The sequence below is a fragment of the Oncorhynchus mykiss genome, chromosome 15 (assembly GCF_013265735.2).
Source record: "Oncorhynchus mykiss isolate Arlee chromosome 15, USDA_OmykA_1.1, whole genome shotgun sequence".
Classification (NCBI taxonomy): Eukaryota; Metazoa; Chordata; class Actinopteri; order Salmoniformes; family Salmonidae; genus Oncorhynchus; species Oncorhynchus mykiss.
In genome coordinates this window covers 42,039,167-42,064,694 of record NC_048579.1, presented here as the reverse complement: position 1 = coordinate 42,064,694, position 25,528 = coordinate 42,039,167, and the positions used below count along the sequence as shown (strand labels likewise).

Genomic DNA, 25,528 nt, shown 5'->3' with positions numbered 1-25,528 from the left:
ATGGTTTAGGCTGCCAGCGTGTGATCTGGTATTACATGGTTTAGACTGCCAGTGTGTGTGATCTGGTATTACATGGTTTAGACTGCCAGTGTGTGATCTGGTATTACATGGTTTAGACTGCCAGTGTGTGATCTGGTATTACATGGTTTAGACAGCCAGTATGTGATCTGGTATTACATGGTTTAGACTGCCAGTGTGTGATCTGGTATTAGTTAGATATAGTTTAGGCTGCCAGTCTGTGATCTGGTATTAGTTAGATATGGTTTAGACTGCCAGAGTGTGATCTGGTATTACATGATTTAGGCTGCCAGGGTAGGAACTAGTATTTTAGTAAGATATGGTTTAGACTGCCAGTGTGTTGTCTGGTATTACATGGTTCATTTAATTTATGCAAACTTCTAAACACATTTCCCAACTATAACAGCATACATGCTCCTCTGAGCAGTGTGATCCTTCATCAGAAAGGTAATGTCTACATCCTCACACTTCAAAACTACTCACTGAGTCACTGCCACACGCACCCGCACGCACACTCGCTTTTGCTCCTCTTCAGGATGAGCCCGGGGCTCCAGTAGTAGACAGCACCATCCTCGCAAACGGTGAAAATGGTGCCATCAGGGCTGCAACGGGCTCTCCATGGCACAGGTCCCTGACCGGGGTGGGCAGGGAAAACGCCACCTGTTGGCCACACTGCGCCGACTCCTCCTCCACTGTGTAACTCATCCTGCAGGAGATAGAGCAATGTCAAATCAATATAGTAATTTATTTATCCCACTAGCTGTTATAGGAAATAGTTCAGGCAAGCAGTGCCAATACATATGACAAATAACATGAGACAACAGTTGAGACATTGAGATAATAGTTATTAAAAGCATGTGTGGTGTAATGATATAAATGCAACTCAAGATCATCAGCAGTTGTGACATAAATGTACAGCATACTCTAGAAATGGGCTATCAAACAAAATTCCTGGGTTCAGGCTAAAACAAAATCTTTGTTAGACATGGAATCACACCCAAACATTTTGAATTCCAGTTTCATGTCAACTGTAATTATTTTTTTGAAATTAAATTGTTCTTGTCAATTGTTTTCCCAAGGCAGTCACCGTTCCAGGGTGGGTTCTTTAGTTTTGTGCATTCTATGTTGTGTACATTCTATGTTGTCTATTTCTTTGTTTGTGGCTGAGTGTGGTTCCCAATCAGAGGCAGCTGTCTATCGTTGTCTCTGATTGGGAATCATACTTAGGCAGCCCTTTTTCCCACTTTCTGTTGTGGGATCTTGTCTACATTTAGTTGCCTGAGTGCACAACAGTAGCGGCACGTTTTGGATGTGCTTGTTTGTTTTTGCTGTGTTTCGATTTATTAAAAACATGTGGAACTCTACTCACGCTGCGCCTTGGTCTACTCATTACGACGATCGTGACAAGATCCCACCAAAAATGGACCAAGCAGCGTGTACAGGAGGAGTGGACTTGGGAGGAGATCCTGGATGGAAAAGTATCCTGGATGGAAAAGTATCCTGGATGGAAAAGGACCCTGGACGCAAAAGGACCCTGGACGGGGAGTATCGCCGTCCTAAGGAGGAGATAGAGGCAGTGAAAGCAGAACAGTGACATTACGAGGAGTTATACCAACGAGGCAAGCACAAGAGGCTATGTGGAGGGAGGGAGGGAGGGAGGGAGAGGGATATTAATAATTTATTAATCTATCTGTCCAATAATTAAAAGTTGGATCTTCTGGCTGCTTTTCCGGTTCCATTTTTTTACCTTTATTTAACTAGGCAAGTCAGTTAAAAACAAATTCTTATTTTCAATGACGCCCTAGAAACTGCCTGTTCAGGGCCAGAATGACAGATTTGTACCTTGTCAGCTCGGGGATTTGAACTTGCAACCTTCCAGTTACTGGTCCAACACTCTAACCACTAGGCTACCCTGCCGCCCGATTGACATTTACTATGTTGTGTAAGCCCAAACACTTCTTCACTATCAGTCCAAAGTTGAGCACATCCAGTGATCTTAGGACACCCATTTCAAATTCCTGCAGAGGAGAAGGTGTCATTAAATACATTAGATCACTGAATTCCAAATCGCCCCCAAGCCCCTACATCCTAGGTACTTCCGATTTGAGGATTGGATAGGCATTATAGTAATAGCTTCATCTTGTATTCTGATTGGCTAGATAGAAATGTCGCCAAATTGCTTCCGCCTACCAATCCTCTCAGATCTACAGGATTGGCTAAGGTTCGATTGGAATTCAACGCATATATCCATAAGGAATGACCATACTAGGTCATCCCAACAACACATTCTCAAACCATAGCAGAAATGTATCTCAAAGGCCAGCTTGAGCTTTGGCGGGCTTTCAAGGGATACTCTCTTTTCAATCTATTTGAAAAGAAAAATATCAATTATTGTCATTATAGTGTCACAAATTATATTTTTTGAAAGTACTTACACAAAGGAATGAACAGAAACTTCAGATCAAAGCAGCTTTAGTATACGATAAGCTAAAAATGGAAGTGGAACAATTTTTCATAACTGTTCCATTTCCTTTGGATAATGAAGAAGATTGAAATAACAAGGTGAGGTGGAAAGGTGACAGATCAATCTGCTCTTTAAATTCTCACAGCCCATGATAGACTTCACTTTCCAGCCAATTAATGAACTCGGAGCGCTAGAGATGAAAGGCAGGGAAGGGGAGGGGAGGGGAGGGGAAGGGACAAGGTTGAGAGAGGACCCTGGCTAACATGGCACAACATTTCCATTTAATTAACATTTCCATTTAATTAACAACACACATCAATAGGTGCCACCTCTGAGTGTGGTTAGACCCCCATTTTAGTGGCCCTTACATGCAGGCATCTTACATACACACACTCACAAACACTTATACATACTGTAACGACCCTGGGTTTATAAGTGCGGATATCGACTCTGCCTCTCGAGCATGCTTTTGGGGCACAGTCGATAGCGCTCTGGACTTCGGGCTAGAAGGTCCAGGGTTCGAGACCTGCTACCTGCTACACATACGTAACATTATTGCTCCCGTCCCACCCCTTGTCCCAACCTGGACTTGAACCAGGGACCCTCTGAACACATTGACACCTGCCACTCAAGAAGCATCGTCACCTATTGCTCCACAAAAGCCGCATCCCTTGAAGAGGTAATGGAAACAACTACTTGCGCTAACTAGCTAGTCATTTTAAATCAGCTACACAAACATACATATCCGTATGCTCCTAGGGGGTATACCATGCTCTCTGTAATAATGGCCTCTCTCAGATGTGACAGCCAGAGTCTCCTAGCAACAGGCCTTTCATCCAGGGAGCCTCTTTGAGCTGTCATAAATATATTTCAGGGATAAACACGCTAACCAACTCCTGGACTGGGGGGGGTGCGTGCGTCGACTCAGACAGGGAGACAGACATACAGCTCCCTCTCACTAACCCCCTGACCCTGGCTGTTACCTAATGGCTAAATCTTCACTCAGCCTCTTGTTCAGTACGAAGAATGGTTTAGAAGCAATACTACTTCATTGCTTCATTTGTGTTGAAAGAAAAGTCTTTGTTGGAGTCATTTGTGCCTGCACATATGCTTATAAAAGCTAGGTCATTGTGCACATGTCATGAACTTTGTTGTACCTGTGTCAGAGGTATTTGATTAGTAATAGCCAATATTGCCAAGTCATGAAGATATTTGCTGCATTTTAATTTGTTGTAATTTAATAGTTTACTGATGGAAATATGGGTATGTACTGCATATCAACAGTTAACATACAAATGGAGATAGAGAATTGAATCAATCATTTCAATTTGGGTGCATTTAAAACATGTTTAACCACCTTGGCATCATACTTGATTCCAACCTCTCTTTTAAAAAGCATGTGAAAAAGGTCATTCAAATAACCAAATTCAACCTAGCTAATTTCCGATTTATAAGAAATTGTTTGACTACAGAGGTAGGAAAACTGTACTTCATCTTCGTCTTGCTGCTTTTTATTCTATGTTGCTCTGTCTGTATGCTACGTCTTGCTTGTCCTATGTTGCTCTGCGTGTGCTCACTGCTCAATGATTGTCTATATTGTAATTGTTTTTAATAACCTGCCCTGGGACTGCGGTTGAAAATTAGCTGGCTGGCTAAAACCGGCACTTTTACTGAAACATTGATTAATGTGCACTGTCCCTGTAAAAATAAAATAAACACAACTAAACACAGGGTTCTAACAGGAGGCATCACACTGCTAGAGTAAATGGTGCTAAATAGAACCAAAAAGCGCTAAATGGTTTGTTTCATATAGCCCTCAAAATGTTCTATAAAGAACCACAAAGCATTTGTATTGTCTAGCAGTGCAGGACAGTCATTATTCAAAGCATTCGTATTGTCTAGCAGTGCAGGACAGTCATTATTCATCAACCCCATTGCTCTCCAAATGCTTCTACTGACTGATTTGACTCCATTCACATTTCTACCTGAGGCAGAATGTACCTGCTGTCACATAGAAGTTCTTAAAGGGGAAATCTGGGATTGGTGCATTCATTGTTTTACTTTAAATTTGAATTATATATGGCCATTGATTCTTGAAGAACATAACTTAACCTCTGTTTGACAACATCAGAACACAAAATGTAAAGTAGTTTTACTTTATTGTTTGAAATCTATGTATAATTGTAAACAAACATTGTATAGCTTCAACGCATGGTTAAAACTATCATTTTGGTTAGTCCTTGCATCTGTATCTCCATCTATGAATTTGAGAGTGGTTACTTTTTTCCAGCCCGATCCTTGGCCCTTTAATTAACAGGTAAACTATAAAGAGAATCTGCCCTCTAGCCAAGCTATTTCTGCATTCTCATTAGTTTACCAAAGCCAAAAGAGGTTAGGGAGCCTTTTCAAATCAAATCAAATTTATTTGTCACATACACATGGTTAGCAGATGTTAATGCGAGTGTAGCTAAATGCTTCTAGTTCCGACAATGCAGTAATAACCAACGAGTAACCTAACAATTCCAAAACTACTACCTTACTACAAGTGTAAAGGGATAAAGAATGTGTACATAAAGATATATGAATGAGTGATGGTACAGAACGGCATAGGCAAGATGCAGTAGATGGTATCGAATACAGTATATACATATGAGATGAGTAATGTAGGGTATGTAAACATTATATTAAGTAGCATTGTTTAAAGTGGCTAGTGATATATTTTACATCAATTTCCATCAATTCACATTATTAAAGTGGCTGGAGTTGAGTCAGTGTGTTGGCAGCAGCCACTCAATGTTAGTGGTAGCTGTTTAACAGTCTGATGGCCTTGAGATAGAAGCTGTTTTTCAGTCTCTTGGTCCCTGCTTTGATGCACCTGTACTGACCTCGCCTTCTGGATGATAGCGGGGTGAACAGGCAGTGGCTCGGGTGGTTGTTGTCTTTGAAGATCTTTATGGCCTTCCTGTGACATTGGGTGGTGTAGGTGTCCTGGAGGGCAGGTAGTTTGCCCCCCCCGGTGATGCGTTGTGCAGACCTCACTACCCTCTGGAGAGCCTTACGGTTGTGGGCGGAGCAGTTGCCGTACCAGACGGTGATACAGCCCGACAGGATGCTCTCGATTGTGCATCTGTAGAAGTTTGTGAGTGCTTTTGGTGACAAGCCGAATTTCTTCAGCCTCCTGAGGTTAAAGAGGCGCTGCTGCGCCTTCTTCACGATGCTGTCTGTGTGGGTGGACCAATTCAGTTTGTCTGTGATGTGTACGCCGAGGAACTTAAAACTTAAAACCGTCAGGAAGTCCAGTACCCAGTTACACAGGGCGGGGTCGAGACCCAGGGTCTCGAGCTTGATGACGAGTTTGGAGGGCACTATGGTGTTAAATGCTGAGCTGTAGTCGATGAACAGCATTCTCACATAGGTATTCCTCTTGTCCAGATGGGTTAGGGCAGTGTGCAGTGTGGTTGAGATTGCATCGTCTGTGGACCTATTGGGGCGGTAAGCAAATTGGAGTGGGTCTAGGGTGTCAGGTAGGGTGGAGGTGATATGGTCCTTGACTAGTCTCTCAAATCACTTCATGATGATGGAAGTGAGTGCTACAGGGCGGTAGTCGTTTAGCTCAGTTACCTTAGCTTTCTTGGGAACAGGAACAATGGTGGCCCTCTTGAAGCATGTGGGAACAGCAGACTGGGATAAGGATTGATTGAATATGTCTGTAAACACACCAGCCAGCTGGTCTGCGCATGCTCTGAGGACGCGGCTGGTGATGCCATCTGGGCCTGCAGCCTTGCGAGGGTTAACACGTTTAAATGTTTTACTCACGTCGGCTGCAGTGAAGGAGAGTCCACATGTTTTGGTTGCGGGCCGTGTCAGTGGCACTGTATTGTCCTCAAAGCGGGCAAAAAAGTTATTTAGTCTGCCTGGGAGCAAGACATCCTGGTCCGTGACGGGGCTGGTTTTCTTTTTGTAATTGGTGATTGACTGTAGACCCTGCCACATACCTCTTGTGTCTGAGCCGTTGAATTGCGACTCTACTTTTTCTCTATACTGATGCTTAGACTTGGCGCTCTGGTACCTCTTGTTGTGTGGTGAACAGGGAGTACAGGGAGTACAGAATGGGACTAAGTACACAACCCTGAGGGGCCTCAGTGAGCCAATGAACAGCATTCAGTTCGGATCTATTGCCACTAATAAATTGCCACTAATTCGCTGCCTGCCCAAAGTCCTGTCAGGTAATAACCTCAAATGGATTCCTCTTGTGGGTATCAGCTTCAATTTTATGTAAAGAGGCAGGACCTCAACTGACACTCTACTGACACCTTGAGGTTAAACGCATCATGATAGAGATTCTATGAGTCAGTCAGTCAAAGTTTCAGCCCAATTACCGCCAATCAGTTTGGTATAAAGCTACGGGAAGGTGCTGGGGAAATTTAACCCCTCTCAAATTCATAGATGGGTCAAACCAGTAACATTAACTTTTTAGGCACCAGTACTCAAATACGTATTTAATTCAGCAAGACTGTTTGAGTTTTGCTTGGCGAGAAGCAACACAAAGAAAATGACATTTGCACTTACACTATTCCAGAGCTTTTTTACATTCTCCATGGATAGTGAACAGGCAGGCCACTGATCCGTTAGCAACCCTGACGTCTATCTATACTTGTCTCTAAGTAACAGGTGCCCAACAAACCTTCCTCTGCTGCCTGCTGGTTACCAATGCCTGGTAACACCACCCAGGGTATGAGGAGGGTAATGGGTTGGTAGACAGGAAGTCGCACAACATCCAACCACATTCATCTCCCAAAATGAGTTTAGAAGACCTATTCAAGCGAATAATTAAAAAGATTACTTCTTTACTAAAAAGCTGGGTTGTAAGCAAAATACACATTTCTGTTCTCTGCAAGATAATGGGCAACAACATATTTAGCTTTTTAGTCCAGAACTAGGCTTAATCTGGGTCTGGGAAACTGTCCTTTAGTGTGGTATACCTTGAGCTTGCTGGGGCTGCATGTGGGATCAGCACTGTAGAGCAGTTGTGACCTCAGTTTGACTTTGTCTCCCAGGGTTACAGAGTGGCAGCGGTTCTCCTGTCTCAGCAGCTCAAGCTCCAGCCACTTAAGAGGTGGCCTGTCCTCTGACACGGACCCCAGGTACACCCTCGCGTCACTACGGGCCGATCTCTCTCCCCGCTGCTCTGGCCCGACATCTTAGTCCATCGCTCTCCTGCACTCCCCAGCTCAGCGAGAATGTGGTGGAAGAAGAACCCAAAAGTCTCAGGTTAAGTCCAGAAAAGAAGACCCTGTTTGAATACTTTGAAAGTGCATCCTTTCTTCCTCTCTTCCTTGAAGTAATCACTGAACTAACACAAATTGATAGGCGTAAGCAATGGTTCTACCACAGCTTTCACCAATCCAGCCATGTCAGATCAGGAATGTAGGCCTATTCAAGGAAGATAGAATTGCTAATATTAAAACAGGGCTAAACCCTACAGCCCCTAGGCACGAAATGATAGACATAAACAAAAAATGGCAGTTCCTCCACTTTGCCCTCTGATAGGCTTGGTAGGACTTTCACCATATTTATTACACTGTAGCAATCAAATCCTTTCAGATGTCCAGAATTGCCAAGTAAGTACGGGATAGGGGGTGTTTCTGGAGTGGTAAACATAAAAATAAAATAAGTAAATAGTTGGAATAATGTTATCTGTGGATGGCTTTATGCAAGTTCTGGTTTAACGTCCAAAAATATGTTTAAATATGCAAATCTGAAAAACTACAGTCTAAATCCCAGGTCTCAGACTTCATAGTGTTGTGTAATTGGTGCTGTGACCTAGAGGGGATCCAATCTTACATTGCCTCGCTCTTCACACAAGCAGCCAAATTCTGATATTTTTCCCAGTAATTGGTCTTTTGACGAATCACATCGGCTCTTTTCACAACATATATTTTTCAGAGCTGATCTGATTGGTCAAAAGACAAATCATTTACGTTTTTTTATTTTTTACACAGGCAGCACAATTCTGATATTTATTCACTAATTGGTCTTTTGGCCAATCAGATCAGCTCTGAAAAAGATATGATGTGAAAAGATCTGATGTGATTGGTCAAAAGAGCCTTTAGTGGGAAAAAGATCAGAATTGGTCCGCCTGTATAAACACAGCCTTAGATACTTAAAGCTTAGAGCTCAGTTTCAATGCTGTGAGAGGGAGGATAGACCTATTTGCAGACACATCAGATAATTGAGTCAGTCTCAAAACCCTTCCAGACAAACCAACCACAGAGCAGACTCCGAGAAGACGGGGGTTGCAAATGAAGTTGTTCCTTACATAATATGCGGTAGATAACTACTGTCCATCAGCGGGAGTCTGTGTGTATAGCAGAACTTCACTGTGAGTTTTTAAACTTTGCTTGACACAGCCAAGACAGTTTTTACGACAAACTCTGCATGCGCTGGCAATTAAATTATATTTACCAAAACAGAAGGTAGGAGGGGGACTAGGAATAACAGCTTTGAATCTAATAAAATCTAGGGAAATGTATTTATCGGAGCTCAAATTAATTAGGCTTCCAGTGCTACATGGTAAATGTAGAGCTGTGCCACTGAGTGCGCCTCCACAGCACCTTGACAACAGTCAACAGGCTTTGAAAAACAGGCGTTCTACTCCCGTGGAGAGCAACATGTCAGTGCAACAATGCAGAAGACTCAACCCAAATCACCCCGTCAACCCAGCTCAACCCAGTCAGCCCCTTGCTGAGATGAAAGCCCACAGAAAACAGCAGCAGATAATCAATTAGAAAACCAGCACCTGATCTGCTGTTTAAAGCAACAGCAAACTGACAGGTGGCAGAGCAGAGGCAGAAAACCTGGACACATTCTGAATCTCTAGTTTCCCAGCAGCTGAAGAAGGGCAAACTTTCTTCCCCCAGCGGCATCACAGTAGTCTTTGTATGTCTGTCTGTCTGTCAGCCTGGTCCAGTGTTCAGTTCTCTGTGAGAGTGGATGGAGGAGTTTAGCCCTTCAGAGCCAGTCCAGCCCACAGCCTCTGCTTCTCCAGATGTCACATTACCTGACACTCTAACCTTTCACCTGGACTCACGTGGGTGGCTCTCACCCAACTAAGATACTAAGATAACTACTGGATGCATTTCTGCTAATATTGTCAGTTCCACAGAGCAGACAAAACCTTGGATTAGATCTAAAGGGCACCACCCTATTGGTGTAAACATGTGTTATTGTTATGTCACTACATTTACTTTTGACATTTGAGTAATTTAGTAACGACTTACAGTAGTGGGTGCAGACACTTTCTAGCACTTTCTAGCATGTACTAGCATGTACTTTCTAGCACGTACTAGCATGTTATAATGACGGTATTACACTACTGACTGTCTCTGAAACCTCATTCTGACGCCTTCTAAAGAAGTAGGCCTACTATTGATAAATCTGAGGTTTGGTTCTGGAATCATGGTAACTGTACCAAAAAAGAATTTGATTCAGCAAGTAAAACTGCACTTACATCTGTGATATCTACAGTACAACATGCTAAAAAAAGTATCACAATGGTGTTATTCAGTACTGTTATAGTTAGATTGCAGACGTAAACGGAAGTATCGTTGCATTAGATTCATTGGCTTTATTTTCAGAAATGTCAAGGCAGTTACAACACTGCAAATAAAACTCACAAACAGAGCATAAACACTCAAACACACAGTCCCACAAAGGCACTTGTTGACTGGACAGTGCCTCTGGTTGTCACATGATTGTGGTGGGATGCTACAGAAAGTCAAGTATCACAGGGGCCCGGGCCAGCCAGACATCCACTCTGACCTATACAACGCAGGAGGGAGGACAGGTGACTTTGTACCTCTCTTCACCTGGCTGGTAGGGGGCACTCGGTGCAAAAATGTCTGCACAACCTCTTTATCTGTAAACACAAAACACCAGTCAACATATATACAGTGCTCTGGGGTGAATTTTCCCTTAGGTACAGATCTAGGATCAGATCCCCTGCCCCAATCCTTAACCATTAGTGGAGAAAATGCCAAACTGACCCAGGATCAGTGTTTATGGGCAACTTCAAGCGACCAAACAGGGAAGTGATTTGTAACTAGGAGAATAGAGTCAGGGTTCATAACAACAGTCCGTAGCTCACCTTTGTTAGGTAGATGTCTGCAGAACTGCTGGAGCTCTTGGGGTTGTAGAGAGCGGAGCACGGCCGAGACATCGGTCGTTATCCCTCCAAAGTGTCTGTCGTAGGTGGTCAACTGGGAACTATTTTCCTGGTTGTGGATGTGACCATGAACAACAGTAGGAACTGGAACAGAAAGGGGTGGGAGTTACACTGAGATCTCTAAGTGATGAGCCTGGTAGGTCCTTTAATTATTTAACTAGGCAATTCTTATTTACAATGATGGCCTAGGAACAGTGGGTTAACTGCATTGTTCAGGGGCAGAACGACTAATATTTACGTTGTCAGCTCGGGGATTCAGTCTAGCAACCTTTCGGTTACTGGCCCAATACTCGAACCACTAGGCTACCACTAGGCTGCCTTATTTTACCCGAGTTTAGCTCTGAGCAACATTGTGCAGCGTGGGAAAATATTAAATGGCACCCTATTCAGTATATCAGGGATGGGCAACTTTGATGGGGGTGGGGGCCACAAGAAATATGAACTCATCATGGCTCACAGGTCTACACAATCACATCCATACCCACACATGTAGTTAGAGCCAGCCCTAGCCTGTTGGAGGCGCTAAGCTACATTTTGTTGGGGGGGGGGTAACAACTTGTGCGTTTTAGAGTTATTTTCCAGCAATTCTACACATTTTGTCATGGGGCATATAGAACATTTTGCAGTTTTATAGCACATTTGATGCAATTCTACATATTTTGCCATGGAGTGGAAGATAAGATTTTGCAATTGTATAACCAAATTTCATACAATTCTACTAATTTTGCAATGGGGTGGAGGAGAAGATTTTGCAATTGTATAACCAAATTTCATACAATTCTACTAATTTTGCAATGGGGTGGAGGAGAAGATTTTGCAATTGTATAACCAAATTTCATACAATTCTACTAATTTTGCTATGGGGTGGAAGAGAAGATTTTGCAATTGTATAACCAAATTTCATACAATTCTACTAATTTTGCCATGGCAAGTAGAGAAAACCTGCTGATGCACAACCACATTTTGAAATGACACCTTGTGTATTCTACAATTCTAACTAAGTAAGTTAAGACCCCGACTGTGTTCCAACTGTATTTTCATTCTTATAGATTTTTTGGGAAATTGCCCATAAAAGGGGGGCCGGGGACGCCAGTTGCCCACCCCTGCCCTATATAGTCTTCCCTAATAGTCAAAATGAAAGGAAATCAAATGACTTATAGCAGTGGCGGCCCGCCCATAAGAGCGTTAGGGGAGGCACTCAACTTGTGATTGGTCAACAACAACAAAAAGTACAAATTTTTATTAAAATATATATTTTATATAGTTCATAGATTATGTTTTAAATGTTCATAAAAGTGCTGTAAATGTGTAAATTTTCCTGTTAAAAAAAATAATAAGCTGTTCCTGTTCAAAAAAGAAATAACAAGCTGTTCAGTTACTGCCCCAAAGATACTGCCAGCAGCAGCCCCGCCTTCGTGGGCACATAGGCCATGAGAACATTGCTTGGATTGTTGTGCCAGCTATTTGTTATGAAGGGGAACTTCTGGGTCTGCTATAGTCTCCCTCCCAATGAGTATCTCGTGCCAGACGGCTTACTTCCGCACGTCAGACTAGATCTGCTCTATCAGGTAGAGGTGGCACTAAAGCGAAAAGCAATAATTCACTTGTAAATAAATTATCGTAACAGTCATGGCAGCCTGGGACTTGATAAACTGGACAACTACCTCCAACAAGAGTCGAAGGACAGAGGAATGCACTAGCTAGAACCTTCTCATCACAGATCTGGTAGGACAAAAATACATGGCCAATTTGATTGTTCCCCCCATGTTGTTCATCAGGTTCTGCTGTAGGTGACAGGGCGGGCGACATGTTGTGTGGACTAAAACAGCATAAACCCGGATGATTCACAAAGCATGATCAAATTAATTAGCCAGGCACAGTAATTTTGAGAAACACTTTTTGGGTCAAATGAACCAGTTATCTACCTTAAATATGCAGATAGCTAGCCATAGCTAGCTGTTAGCTTCCTAACTAGTTAGCTCCCATGCCAATTTCAAGTCTTTCTAAACTCATATCTGACTAACTCGTAAATCTGAAGTTTTTCCAGAATGAACGTTAACTGGCTTGCGCATCATGCTTTGTGACATTATGTTAGCTAGCTATCCCCAGTTAGATAATGTGTTTTCACTTATTGCATCTGTATGCTTGTTGCATTCTCCCTAGTGCACTAGTTTATTCATGAGTTGACTGCTCATTTTAAATAGTATAATCTAACCTGATCAAAACAGTGGCAGCATGTGCAGCAGGGGTCATTCGGTTTTTGACATGCAAGAGTGAAATAGGTGTATTGATGCTGTTGTTCAAATGCACCGATCGCTTCAGATATCTTCTCAAAGAAACTACTGGTAGTTCAAAAACTTGGCATCATATTTCCGTCATGCTGCTTTGTTGACAACTCTAAACACCTCGCACCCCGGGTATTCAGCCAATCAGCAGCCGCCACTGCTCCAGGGTTTCCCCTAGGTACAGATCTAGGATCGGCTTCCCCTCCCCCAATCCTAACCTTAACGATTAGTGGGGAAAACACTGACTCAAGATTACTGGCTAGGGGCAACTTCACTCTACTCATAGGATGCCTCCAGGCAGCTCATAACTTACCTATACCCCTGGGGGCAACGCCGTGCAGTGCGTTGCAGCCGTAGCGCGACATGTTGCCCCGCAGTTCAGACCGTTCTCTGGGCTGGCGGTAGTTGTGCCTCATCTCTGTGTGCGTGCAGTGAGGGACTTGGCGCTTGTGGTTCAGCGGAGTGAGAATCGGGGGGATCAACTGAAGTCCTGTAAAAATACAAAAGTGCAGAAGAGAGAACTTGCAAGGCGAATACTGTAAGGGGTAACAAACAACTAGAGTGAAGTTGTACTACTGTCTTCTGCTCAAACTAAAGACATAACCCCCCAAAACATAGAATTACCAGGATTCAATCAATTGCAGGTAATGGCTTCCAGATAATGCTTTCAGAATTGTGTTTTAGTTCCACAGCAGAGTTATTTATAAACTGAATCATTACATGGCAAGACCTGTTCAGTTCAGACACACACCTGACTGAGAAGTCATCTAGTGCATGCAACTTGACTTACTATGTCCTGTACAAATAAAAAAAAACTGTTCTGAAAGTGCTATCAGGAATATCCTTATCTGCTTGATTGAATCCTGATAAATAATTGTTGTTTTTTTTTTGGGGGGGGGGGGGGTTCCGTCTTCAGTTTGAGCCGACTTTAGTTGTTTTTTTCCCCTTACAGCTTTTGTAAGCCTACAGTATCATACTCTTACATAGAGATACTCATGCTGGGGAGTACTTCGAAAACACTGAGAACTTCGAAACAGGGTGTGGCTTTGGACAAAATTAGTGTGGGTATCATTTCAGACACGGCTCAGAGCCTATATCCATCAAGCCTCTCAGGGCAGGAGTGATGATCTAGGATAAGTTTAGCCTTTTAGAGCTTAATGAATAAGATTACATGGAGAGAGGGGGAACCTTATCATAGATAAGCAATCCTACTCTAAGACGCTTGGCATATACAGTGCCTTCGGAAAGTATTCAGACCCCTTGACTTTTTCCACATTTTGTAGGTTACAGCCTTATTCTAAAATGTATTAAATTGTTATTTTTCCTCATCAATCTTTCCGAAGGCACTGTATGCTCCCTGATCTCTCTACCTTGAGGCATGCCCAGGTAGTCAGTCCGGTAGGTGGACCGGTACTGGGCAGTCAGAGCGTTTCGGATCTCTTCCTCAGAAGGAGGACTTTTCCAGGGGGACCAACCACCTACAGAGCTCTGCTTCTGGCCCTTGGGCAGTCGCCACACCATGAATGACTAGGGAAAAATGAAGAATGTTTAGCACTTTTCATACAATAAATACATCGCTGCCCAAAGAGCTTAAATGTATAAGTAATAAAGCATAGAGGTACAATAATAATAATAATAATAATAATAATAACTGGGATGTGTCCCAGATGGCACCTTACACTCTTAGAAAAAAAGGTCCTATCTTGAACCTTAAAGGGTTTTTCGGCTGTCCCCGTAGGAGAACCCCTTTGAAGAAAGTCTCTACCTGAAACCAAAAACGTTTCCCCTGTCGGGACAGCTGAAGAACCCCTTTGAAACCCTTTTTTCTAAGAGGGTACAGTGCACTACTTTTGACCAGAGCCCTATGGGCCCTGTTCAGAAGTAGTGCACTATGTGGGAAATAGGGTTCCATTTGAAATGCAACCCTGGATAGGGGCACCAGAGGACAGACAGGTTAGTTAGCTAAATGTTAGATTAATGTTTGTTAAGAAGCTTTTCTTTCTGTAAAAAGTATGAAAGTTTACACATTCTAAATAGTTCATGTCCAGAGGATTGAGTGTGAATGTGGATCTGTACCTGACTGGGATGTGGGTTGTTCCTCCTGTTCCCAGAGGCTGATCCTGTGCGAATGCTGTCAGGTTTAGCGGCTGGCTTCCAACAGAAGTCCTCATTGTACACAGTGGCACCCACAGGACAAGCTAGTGCATAGGAGTTTCTATGGGCTCTTGTCTTTGTAGGACTGAAAAAGATTTCACAAAAGGAGAAAATTTATAGGGAGACATAGCCTAAATGTGAATAATATAAACAACATAATGAATTAGAAATGAATTCATGAATAGTCAATCATATTTTCAGGCCTACGGTAAAACTGGTGTTGATGAACTGGGTCGATAAATAAAATCTCTTTTCTGCGATGTTTCATATGGGTCCCACTCCCACATATGCCTGTCATCTGAAATTTCAAATATCAAGTTAATAGACAATAACTCATTTAAATTAGTATAAAGGTGAGGTTTCTCGGACATTAATAAACCTAGTCCAAAAAACATGCTCAATGAAGAATAAGCCTAGTCCTGGACTTTAAAGCAAATTCAATGGAGAATCTCCTTACAAATATATTTATTTTCCCAAGACTACGATCAGAGTCCGAGAAACAGCCCCAAAAAGTCTCATGTCAAGTAATCTGAGGCTCCTCACCCACGGCTGCCATAGCTGTTTTCGCTCGTGATGAAACGTTTCCAGAAATCGGAATATTTAGGTTATTGGGCGCGATGTCTGGACACAAATGCACACATCTCTTCTCTAACTCTGCCTGGGATGGATGTGTTAGGCAAACTTGTCGATCGTGCGCTTGATGATGCTCCGGGACAGTTCCGTGGTGCTTGAATCACAAGCGAGAGAAAGTCATTGAAAATACGCCACCAATGCAATGTAACGTAATAACAATTATGACGTCAGAAGTTATGACACTTCAGTTGTAGGCCTACCTGGTTCGCAGGATTCTTCATCTTGAGTTTGCATTGTTCAATTTGGCCTATCTAGAAAACTTGTTTTCAGGGCTCCGTGGTGTGCAACTGTGTGTGCTGGAGTGTGTGCTGGAGTCCTTGGTTGTTATGGGAGACACACAACAATTCCTGTGAATTGCACAACATCCGCGAAGGCAATTTGATGATTGATGCTGTGCTGCCTGGGGGGCTTGGACCCGCATGAAAGATTCAGCATCACATTTGGCTAGGTGCACCAAGGGTGGTAGACCGGGTTACTGGTGGTTACACTGTTTTATTAAAGTATATATATATATATGTTTTATTAAAGCCTGCCGAATAGGCTATCTCGTTGTGTCTGCAAGTGTCCTAGTAAATGTTCTGTAAAAGGCCAGACAAGTGAAGGCAAGCACAGCATCTATATTCTCGCCATTAATGGCCAGAAATTATGCTGATATGTTGTTGGGCCATATAATAGTCCTTTTGTGGGGCAGTTTTTGGAGTTTGTTTTTAAAATAGCATTTTAAAAGATTTCAAAATGTGACACAAACAAATGTTTTATTCATTTCCGCGGCACTGAAACAAAGAGGTGCACCATATTATGGACCGTGACGTGAACGGGCAAATTGACCATTTTAAACTTGGTGGACCCTGAATGCTGATTGACTGACAGCCATGGTATAATGAGACCGTATACCACCGGTGTGACGAAACATGTATTTTTACTTCTCTAATTACGTTGGTAACCAGTTTATAATAGCAATAAGGCAGCCTGGGGATTTGTGGCATATGGCCAACATAACACGGCTAAGGGCTGTGTCCAGGCACTCCACATACATAAGAACAGCCCTTAGCTGTGGTATTTTGGCTACATACCACACCCCCTCGGGCCTTATTGCTGAAATTACTCCATGTGCTCATTACTAGTTTTGAGCCTACTTTTTGTTATGAGCACCTGGCGCACGCCCGGGAGGCAGACCGTTTCCAAAACGAATGCCATCAGTTTTCACCTGGTGCAAACTTCTTCCCAAGCGGCATCCTGGGCAAAATAATCGAATCCCCTCAAACTTTGAAGTGTTTACGCTAGACTCTAGAAAGACGACCAATCATTCGACGTCTCCAGTAAGAGCTGTGGAAAGCAAGCGCCCAATCAGACATTCTACGGAGTTGGCGGCAGCTAATAGGAGCCACAATGCATGGAGACGTCGCACAGCTAAAATACCGCTCATCGAATCTGGCTATTACCGTTATTTTAGCAGCAATATATTATGCTGGCAGCACGATCGAGGGATGTAAAAATATTTAATAAGAGTCCCCCTGCAAAGACAAGCTAAACTTTAAGAATATCGAAAATCCAATAAAAATATATGTAATTAGAATTAAAGTCTGCAAAACTTAAATTGGTCTCTTATGTTGACCAACGAGTTTAATACAGAGTGCTGGTGACTCCTTACTCCACCCACTCCATTCGATGTATATTAATTACATACTGGCTCATAGAGAAAATAAATATTATATGTGCTGAGGTAAAAGTGGGGTTGGGATTACTCTGTAGGGTCTGTAGAATCTCTATATAGTGTTATTTCTTGGATGGCTGTGGTTGAAATATCCAGCATCACTTTCTAATCCACCCATTCCATTGGTCCCAAAGCAATACGCTGTAGGTTTATAAATGACATATTGGTTTATGGAGATAAATCTATTCTATATGCCAAAGTAAAAGTGGGCTTGGGATTGCTGACTAGGGTCTGGATAATCTATATATGGTGTTATTTATTTGCTCTACTTTTGATCTAAAGCCCAAAGGGTATTTGGTGTTTCAAAAACAGTGTATTGCACTGTGGCCAATGGAGTGGTTGGAGTAAAGTGATGCTAGGTATTTGTACCTCAGTCCCCCACTAAACTACATCCAGATACACTGAGTGTAGAAAACATTAAGGACATATGTCCTTTCCATGACATAGACTGACCAGGTGAATCCAGGTGAAAGATATGATCCCTTATTGATGTCACCTGTTAAATCCACTTCAGTGTGGAGGAGTCAGGTTAAATAAGGATTATTAAGTCTTGAGCCAATTGAGACATGGATTGTGTATGTGTGCCATTCAGAGGGTGAATGGGCAAGACAAAAAAAGTGCCTTCGAACGGGAATGGTAGAAGGTGCCCGTTTGTCAAGAACTGCAACGCTGCTGGGTTTTTACACTCAACCGTTTCCCGTGTGTATCAAGAATGGTCCACCACCCAAAGGACATCCAGCCAACTTGACAACTGTGGGAAGCAATGGAGTCAACATGGGCCAGCATCCCTGTGGAACGCTTTCAGCACCTTGCAGAGTCCAGGCCCTGATGAATTTAACCTGTTCTGAGGGCAAAAGTGGGGGGTGCAACTCAATATTAGGAAGATGTCCGTACTGTTTTGTATAGATTATACAGACCCTATTGAGTAATCCCCACCACACTTTGGCACATAGAGTATTTTTTTCTCTGTAATGTATAGGCCTATATTGTATTGCAGTCCCCCAAGAAATAACACCATATATAGATTCTTCAGGCTCTACTGAGTAATGCCAAACCGGCTTTTATTTTCGGCACATAGAATAGCTTTTTTTCTCTATAAGCCAATATGTAATAGATAGGTCGATAGTGTATTGCATTGGGACCAATGGAGTGGGTGGAGTACGAAGTACTGCTAGGTATTTAAACCTCAGTCGCCAAAGAAATAACACTATATAGAGATTCTACAGACCCTACTGAGTGTTCCCAAACCCACTTTTACCTCACCACGTATAATAGTTTTTTCTCTAAATCCCAATGTTGAGAACATACCAATCTGAACATTGTATTTTTTGATAGTGGTCTTACATTCTTTTTGTAATTGGTTTCCACAAATTCCTTCTTGCATTTGCTTATAAGCACAATAAAAATGAACATCAATTAACATTTAATATCTCTTGAATGAGTTCTCCACTTTGCAAGAGGGTAGGTTGATGTCAGTGGCTGACTCTTGAAGAGGACGGAACTAGTGTGTTGCTCTTTGGTTAAAGATGGTGGAAGCTGGAGCAGGTGGTGAACACAAAACTAATGGCGGTAAAAGCAAGGAAAATTGGACAATGGTCCAAAAGAATAGAAAAATTACCAAAGTATTGCTGGAAAACAAAATGGATAGTTCTGGGAATGCTCCTGCTGCTTCTTATCTTGTAGGAGTGCTGTTTGTTGAGGAGGGGCAAATCCATTTGAAATATCCAAGCTGGTGGAAAGAGTGATGGTTTAAGTAAATGCAGTAAGGATTACGAGAAGTGGGATTGTTTTGATTTCGTGTACTTCTGATAAGCAGAAATAGCTTGGGTTACGTTGTACTCGAGTCGAGAATGTTGTCATGTTGTGCGTAGCTCTTCGGATCAGGGCACCCCTCAAGGGGGTAATATCTGGCGTTTCGTGGGAAGTGCAATTGGAAGAAATGTAAAATATCCCTAGAGTGATTGATGCACGTCGGTTGAAATGAGTAGTTAATGGAGAGAACATGAAGAGTATCTGTTCTTTTGTTTTTTGAAGTGAAGTCCCTCCAAATCGAGGAGAAGTTGAGGTATGCGAATTACTGTGTAAGAGCATTTGTACCAAGATTGTGATTGCTGTTGTGCCTTTTAACACGTGGAAAGTGTCTGTGATTGAAAGATGAAAGTTGTGGAGAAGATCATATTGAGTGTGGTTTGAGTTTTGATCATGTGAAATGTTGCAATTGTGGTGGGAACCATGTTGATTCATTTTAGGAATGCCCAACGAGGGTGAAGGAATGTGGCTAAAGTCAGGTCCATCCAGAATATATCATTTGCAGTGGCTGTCAAAAGGGTTGAGGGAGCGAGCGGTCATGAAGGCCCCATGGTGGTGGATAGGCATTACCTGCAGGCTACAGATATTCTACAGGTTAAGAAGGTGAACTTTGCACTATTTATGGCTATGGTGATCAGCGGCACTGCCAAAGTGGAGAAAAGTCTAGAAAGATGGACATCATTGTGGATGCGTCAGAGAGGTTCCTGAGATTGGAGGACTTGTCGGCGAAGGAGTTTACATGAAAGGCTATCACGAGCCTTTTACTACCCTCTCAGGCCCCAGAGCCTGAGTTAGGAGACATGGAACTTTCAACGATGGATGGAAGAAGTGGGAGTCTGTTTTGCTTCGTTTTGTTTTGTCGATTAAGTTAGTTTTTTCCCTTCAAATATGTTTTTCTTTTCTACCTTGAATACAGTAGTGGGAGACAATATAACGTGTTAGATGTCGTCTGCACTAAAACCCTAGCCTCGTACAAACCATCCTGATCTCACAAGCTTACATTCTGTTTCTCTAAATCAGGATGCTTCATACGAGGCTACTAAAACCACTGAGGTAAATAAGAACTGGAGACTGCGTCCAAGATGTCCGGATATCCGTTGTTTTCAAGGTAATCTACTGATATTTGCATATGCCGATTCATCTATATCTGTGTTGCATCCAGTTTACACAGACCAACACCACAGGCACACTAGTACTCAGTGCGCACAGGTAGCAGGCGAGCAACAACGGCGTCATCACGTCATCCAAAAACATGTCAGACATTGGATGAATATAAACTATAAACGTAATATCTTTGGCTGTGAGTGATGGGGGGAAAAATCAGCCTCAGCGACAATTAAAGTGTCTTATTAGGAATTTTCTAATCTGACATCTCTATGTGGCCTTGTATGGAAATTGTATTTCTGGGTGGGCATCTGCAGTATGGAAGCAAAACTGTAGGAGCAGTCGAAACCGTGCTTCTAGACCGGAACCCTGGCCACTTGACTAAAACCCCACTGAAGAAGATTTACATTTGTATGTTTAGAAATGCGTGCTTTTATTTTGAAGAATTCTTCATTACCATACGAGAGTGACGTCATTGTTTGCGCTACTAGCGAATATTAATCATCGTCCCATTGTTGTTTGATGAAGCATAACGTTAGCTGGTTAGCTAACTGAGGGTATGTATTTACACCCAAAATATTAGCTAGAGTATGTTGCGAATTATGAGAAATAGCAACATGGACATTTATTTTTGTTCAAATATTTAGTGTATTTTGCTGAGCATTCATAAAGCATTTGCTTGCTAACTAGCTATGTAAGTGAAATGTGGGCTAACAAAAGACAGTAAACAACTGCTAGCCAGCACATTTTTAGGCACCACCTAAAACATCTTCGTGACTTTAATAACGTTAACGTTAGTTGGTTTTAAAAACTCATGGAAGCCAGACATATCTAACGAGTTATATTGTACTACGTCTATCTAGCGTTAGTTATTTTTGCTCTAGATAGACGCTAGCTGTGGCAAGCTTGGCCCGTTGCGCTGACATTAACAACGTTAACAGAGCATCTCGATTTTATTTGCTGTATCGTAGCTAACGTTAGTTGTTTTTGTTTTGTCCCATTTGATACGAGTCAGATTAGGTCTCCATGTTGTCTTTTGCAACACTAACACGTTATTTAGCTAGCTATAACGGCTCACTGCAAGGCTAGGTAGCTAGCTATTACCTACGACACAACAATGGGATGGATCCATGATAGCTATGCTTTGTTTTGGTGTTCAGAGGGGGTTGGATTCGATGCTAGCGAACTGCCATTGTAGCTTGCTAGCTACGCTGCACCATCCATATGCACAATTGCACCTTTAATTATTTGCAAAAATGGTTTTGCCGTCATGCAGCAAGTGATAATTATTAGCGATTACAATAGTTTATTTTCAAAAAGGAGAAGACAAATGTGCACACCCCCAGGCCCCATTCTTTGTTATGGGCAGCTAGGGAGGGACACTCATTTAATATGGCCAAAGCTCAGGGTGAATTTATCCTTGTTATGTTGAAACTCTATCTATATCCTCTCCTACTAGACCTACACAAGTCACCATGGGGAAAGATCCTAGGAAGCCGAGAGGCAAGATGTCCTCATATGCTTACTTCGTGCAGACCTGCAGGGCGGAGCACAAGAAGAAACAGCCCGAAGCCAGCGTCAACTTCGCCGAGTTCTCCAAGAAATGCTCAGAGCGATGGAAGGTAGCATTACACACCAGTGAATGATTGTGAAGTGACATGTTTCTGGTCCATATTCAGAATGGTTTTGAATTTATTTCCACCTTGGTATGTTTTGTTACACTTGAGTGACCTTGTGGACAGTCTTGCTGTGGCCATGTGGATGTGTAATCTGAATTTATACCTCTACATCCAGCCCATGTCTCCTAAAGAAAAAGGAACGTTTGAGGACATGGCAAAGCAAGACAAGGTCCGCTACGAGAGAGAAATGAAGAACTACATCCCACCCAATGGCCAGAAAAAGAAGAGGTTTAAGGATCCCAATGCCCCCAAGAGACCGCCGTATGTACCATAATTCACAAGGTTTGCATGACAGATAGACTGGATAGCAATCCGAGAGGGGAATTAAACTTCCCTTTGAATTGACATGTGTTTGTTTTGTTTCTCAGGTCTGCGTTCTTCATCTTCTGTGCTGACTTCCGGGCCAAGATAAAGAGCGAGCACCCAGGCCTGTCCATTGGAGACACTGCTAAGAAGCTGGGAGTGATGTGGAACAGCTCTGCAGCTGAGGAGAAGAAGCCGTACGAGAAGAAGGCAGCCACGCTGAAGGAGAAATACGACAAGGTGAGCAGGGCTTTGATACAACTTCCAGAGATGGGGTTTTCACAATGACTGGAATTCTGGCTTTTCTGTGATTATCCTCTATTCAATCATCTTAGAAGTTGACCTACGAACTTCTGATTTTGAATAAGATGGGTGCAGATAATTCCACCAATATTCAATAAATAGGATGAAAAAGGGGAATTTCATGCTGATCTGAACGACATTCTCATGATGCCATTGTCCAAATGTAAGAAATCAACATCTGAAGCATATTTCTTGGACAACTGCTATTTTGGATGGCAATTTGAGAATTCAGTGTGGGAAAATCACTTTTTCATTTTCCCTCTGTAAAACAGTATGTCAGCAGATATATTGGTTTTGGGTCCAAACATATCCGTCTGGCTCTATAAGTAATTGTGATGTGTCCCACAGGATATTGCATCATACCGCACCAATGGTAGAGTGGATACTGCCTCCTCCGCAGCTGCTGATGACGACGACGATGAAGATGATGAGGAGGATGACGATGAGGATGATGACGAGTAGCCTCCCTGCTGTTGGAGGCTACATTCTTGTTTAACGCTATGTAACCCTATTGTACACACTTTACATCTCCGAACAGACCCAGACACAACGAGAACACATTAAGCTGTGTGTATATTTAATGTTTTAATGCTCCCTAACCGGTTAAAGGTAACACTACATGTCTTGTTTTTGTTCTTGTAGTAGCCCTTTTTTCCTGCCCATGCCTGTAACTGCTTTGGCAGATTATAAATCACAATGGAAGTAATAACTTTCCTTTAGGTGTGCAACTCTCAAATCAGATTTCTGGGTTGGTAGCGAGTGAATTATGTTTTTTCTGTATTTGTTTTAAAGGATATTTTTTCATATGTTTGTCACACGGTCTTTGTATTGTTCTTTGAATACCACTCTGATAACAAATGCAGCTGACATTCAGGAATGTCTTAAATAAAGGTCTTTTTTAATAAATTGTATTTGGTTTTTTATTTGAAGATTTAACAAACTAAATAAGGCATTTGGTTGACTTTGATCAATCTTGGCAAAGTACATACAGTGCCTTCAAAGTATTCTTACCCATTGACTTATTCCACATTTTGTGCTAAAGCCTAAATTCAGAGTGGATAAAAAACGTGTTTTACCTATCTACACACAATACCCCATAATGAGTGTAAATACGGTTAGATTTTTTTAACACATTTATTGAAAGTGAAATACAGAAATCTCTTATTTACATAAGTATTCACACCTCTGAGTCCCTATTGTTAGAATCACCATTGGCAGTGATTACATATGGCCATATGGGTTACATTTTCCAACCGGGCGTTTCAACCGTGAAGATTTTCAGCGGCCACAGCACCCTTTTTCAAACGAAAGCAGGGAGGTTTTCTCCTGCGCTGAGGATGGCTTAAGATACGGCTGGCGCTATGCTTCTCTTTGTGTTTAAAGACTTGAAGTGTTTTCAGAGCAACCTCTGTGTCCTAACTTATTCAGTTTGCAGTGGGGAAAAGTTACAATGACTTTTCTTGACTTGCCATGTATGTTGGCACCAGGTGATTTCATTATTGTATATACTATGTGTAGGCTCTGTAGACTCGCTATGTGTAACTAAGGGAATGGCATCAACGATGCATATTTAGAGCCAGCCAAACACAACAAGGCATACATTGAAGAAACACAGAAAAATCAAGGATCAAATCGATTACGTAACTGTACATGTAGGCTTACTGATCAAGTAGGCAAATTTGTCCAAATAAGATTCCCTCATTGTGAGCAATTAGCTAGCTCACGTGCAAATGGGTGCTAATTAACGCTATGTTAACATCGGTGCAGTAGTTTGTCATATAAAAATATACCACTGCAGTGGTATAACATGAATTTGACAAAGTAGATTATGCATAATGACAGCCTCAGTTATTTCCATGGTTTATATTTTTATCCATGGACCAGGTTTGATGTTGATATCTTTGACATTTACCTCAACTTAGGTGACCTTGAAGGAGACAGGAAGGGTTCTCCGCCCACATTGAGCCCGGCCCCGAACTGCATGCTGCATTCAGGGCTTCCGGAGCGCGTCCCCTGAACAGTAACGTTAGGTGAGATGCCTGACCACAGAGACGGGGATGAAGTGTACTTCATGAGCTGTAACCGAAAAACTACTGGCATTTGGAAAGTTTGAGGTGATGGAGAAAGTGTGGTGGAAAGTGTATTAGCATTGTTAAGTATCTTGCTAGCTGGGTCTAATTCTCCGTTAGCTAGCCAGAGAAATGTTGAACAACATTAGCCAAGTTATCTAATCAAATATTAGAGCTTATTGGTGTGAAAATTTGCTTGCTAATAAAGTCAGACAGCTAACATTAGCTAGCTAACGTTACACCATCAGATGAGCTAACATTAGTAACCTAACCAATTCGCTATAGTATTAACTGGTATACGACTCCTTGCCGTCCAGTAAGTTAGTTGCTTACTGTATGGACCCTGGAAATCTGTGTGAAATCTGTGTGAAATGTTAACTAGCTAATGAACTGTCTGTTAACTAATGTTTTCCCTTTACAGAATGTGTTTAATTTTCAGAATGAGAGAATTAGGTGACAATGAGGTGTCGCTTGTTAAACAAGTGGATTCAGGAATCAAGTAGCTGGTCCTGGTTTAAGCTGGATGCCACTAGAGGTGAAAGGAACCCCAAACACTTTCCCTTTTTCTTACTTTTGCTGACATTGTAGAACATATGTCCACAGGTAGAAAGTGTACAATGCAATAATGTGCAGTGTAGCCCAAAGATATTGTTTTTGTTGTGTTGAACTTTACAGACACACGTGTATGTGTGTGTGTGTGTGTGTGTGTGTGTGAGATTATTACGTTTTTTGCTCAGTGAACATTACTTTTGCGCACATGTAGCCTTGT

At 42.2% G+C, this 25,528-nt stretch overlaps 2 protein-coding genes across 3 annotated transcripts; one reads left to right on the top strand and one right to left on the bottom strand.

Moving 5' to 3' along the window:
- Positions 1–10,084: 10,084 nt before the first annotated feature.
- LOC110490085 (testis-expressed protein 26) lies at positions 10,085–24,741 on the bottom strand. Of its 2 annotated transcripts, XM_021563237.2 has the most exons (8): positions 15,979–16,096; positions 15,689–15,872; positions 15,353–15,443; positions 15,068–15,230; positions 14,362–14,518; positions 13,305–13,481; positions 10,629–10,790; positions 10,085–10,400 (listed from the first exon to the last, which is right to left on the bottom strand). In XM_021563237.2, the coding sequence occupies exons 1-8, from the start codon at positions 15,997–15,999 to the stop codon at positions 10,267–10,269; spliced, it is 1,089 nt and encodes a 362-aa protein (XP_021418912.2). In that variant the 5' UTR covers positions 16,000–16,096; the 3' UTR covers positions 10,085–10,266. The 2 variants fall into 2 exon arrangements, with proteins under 2 accessions (XP_021418912.2, XP_036800278.1); XM_036944383.1 differs by lacking the exons at positions 15,689–15,872; positions 15,979–16,096 and adding an exon at positions 24,603–24,741.
- Positions 20,726–23,596, top strand: LOC110490084 (high mobility group-T protein-like). Its single transcript, XM_021563236.2, has 5 exons — positions 20,726–20,962; positions 21,865–22,027; positions 22,200–22,345; positions 22,453–22,627; positions 23,039–23,596. Exons 2-5 carry the CDS (start codon positions 21,881–21,883, stop codon positions 23,150–23,152), a joined length of 582 nt encoding a protein of 193 aa, XP_021418911.1. The 5' UTR covers positions 20,726–20,962; positions 21,865–21,880; the 3' UTR covers positions 23,153–23,596.
- Positions 24,742–25,528: the final 787 nt, after the last annotated feature.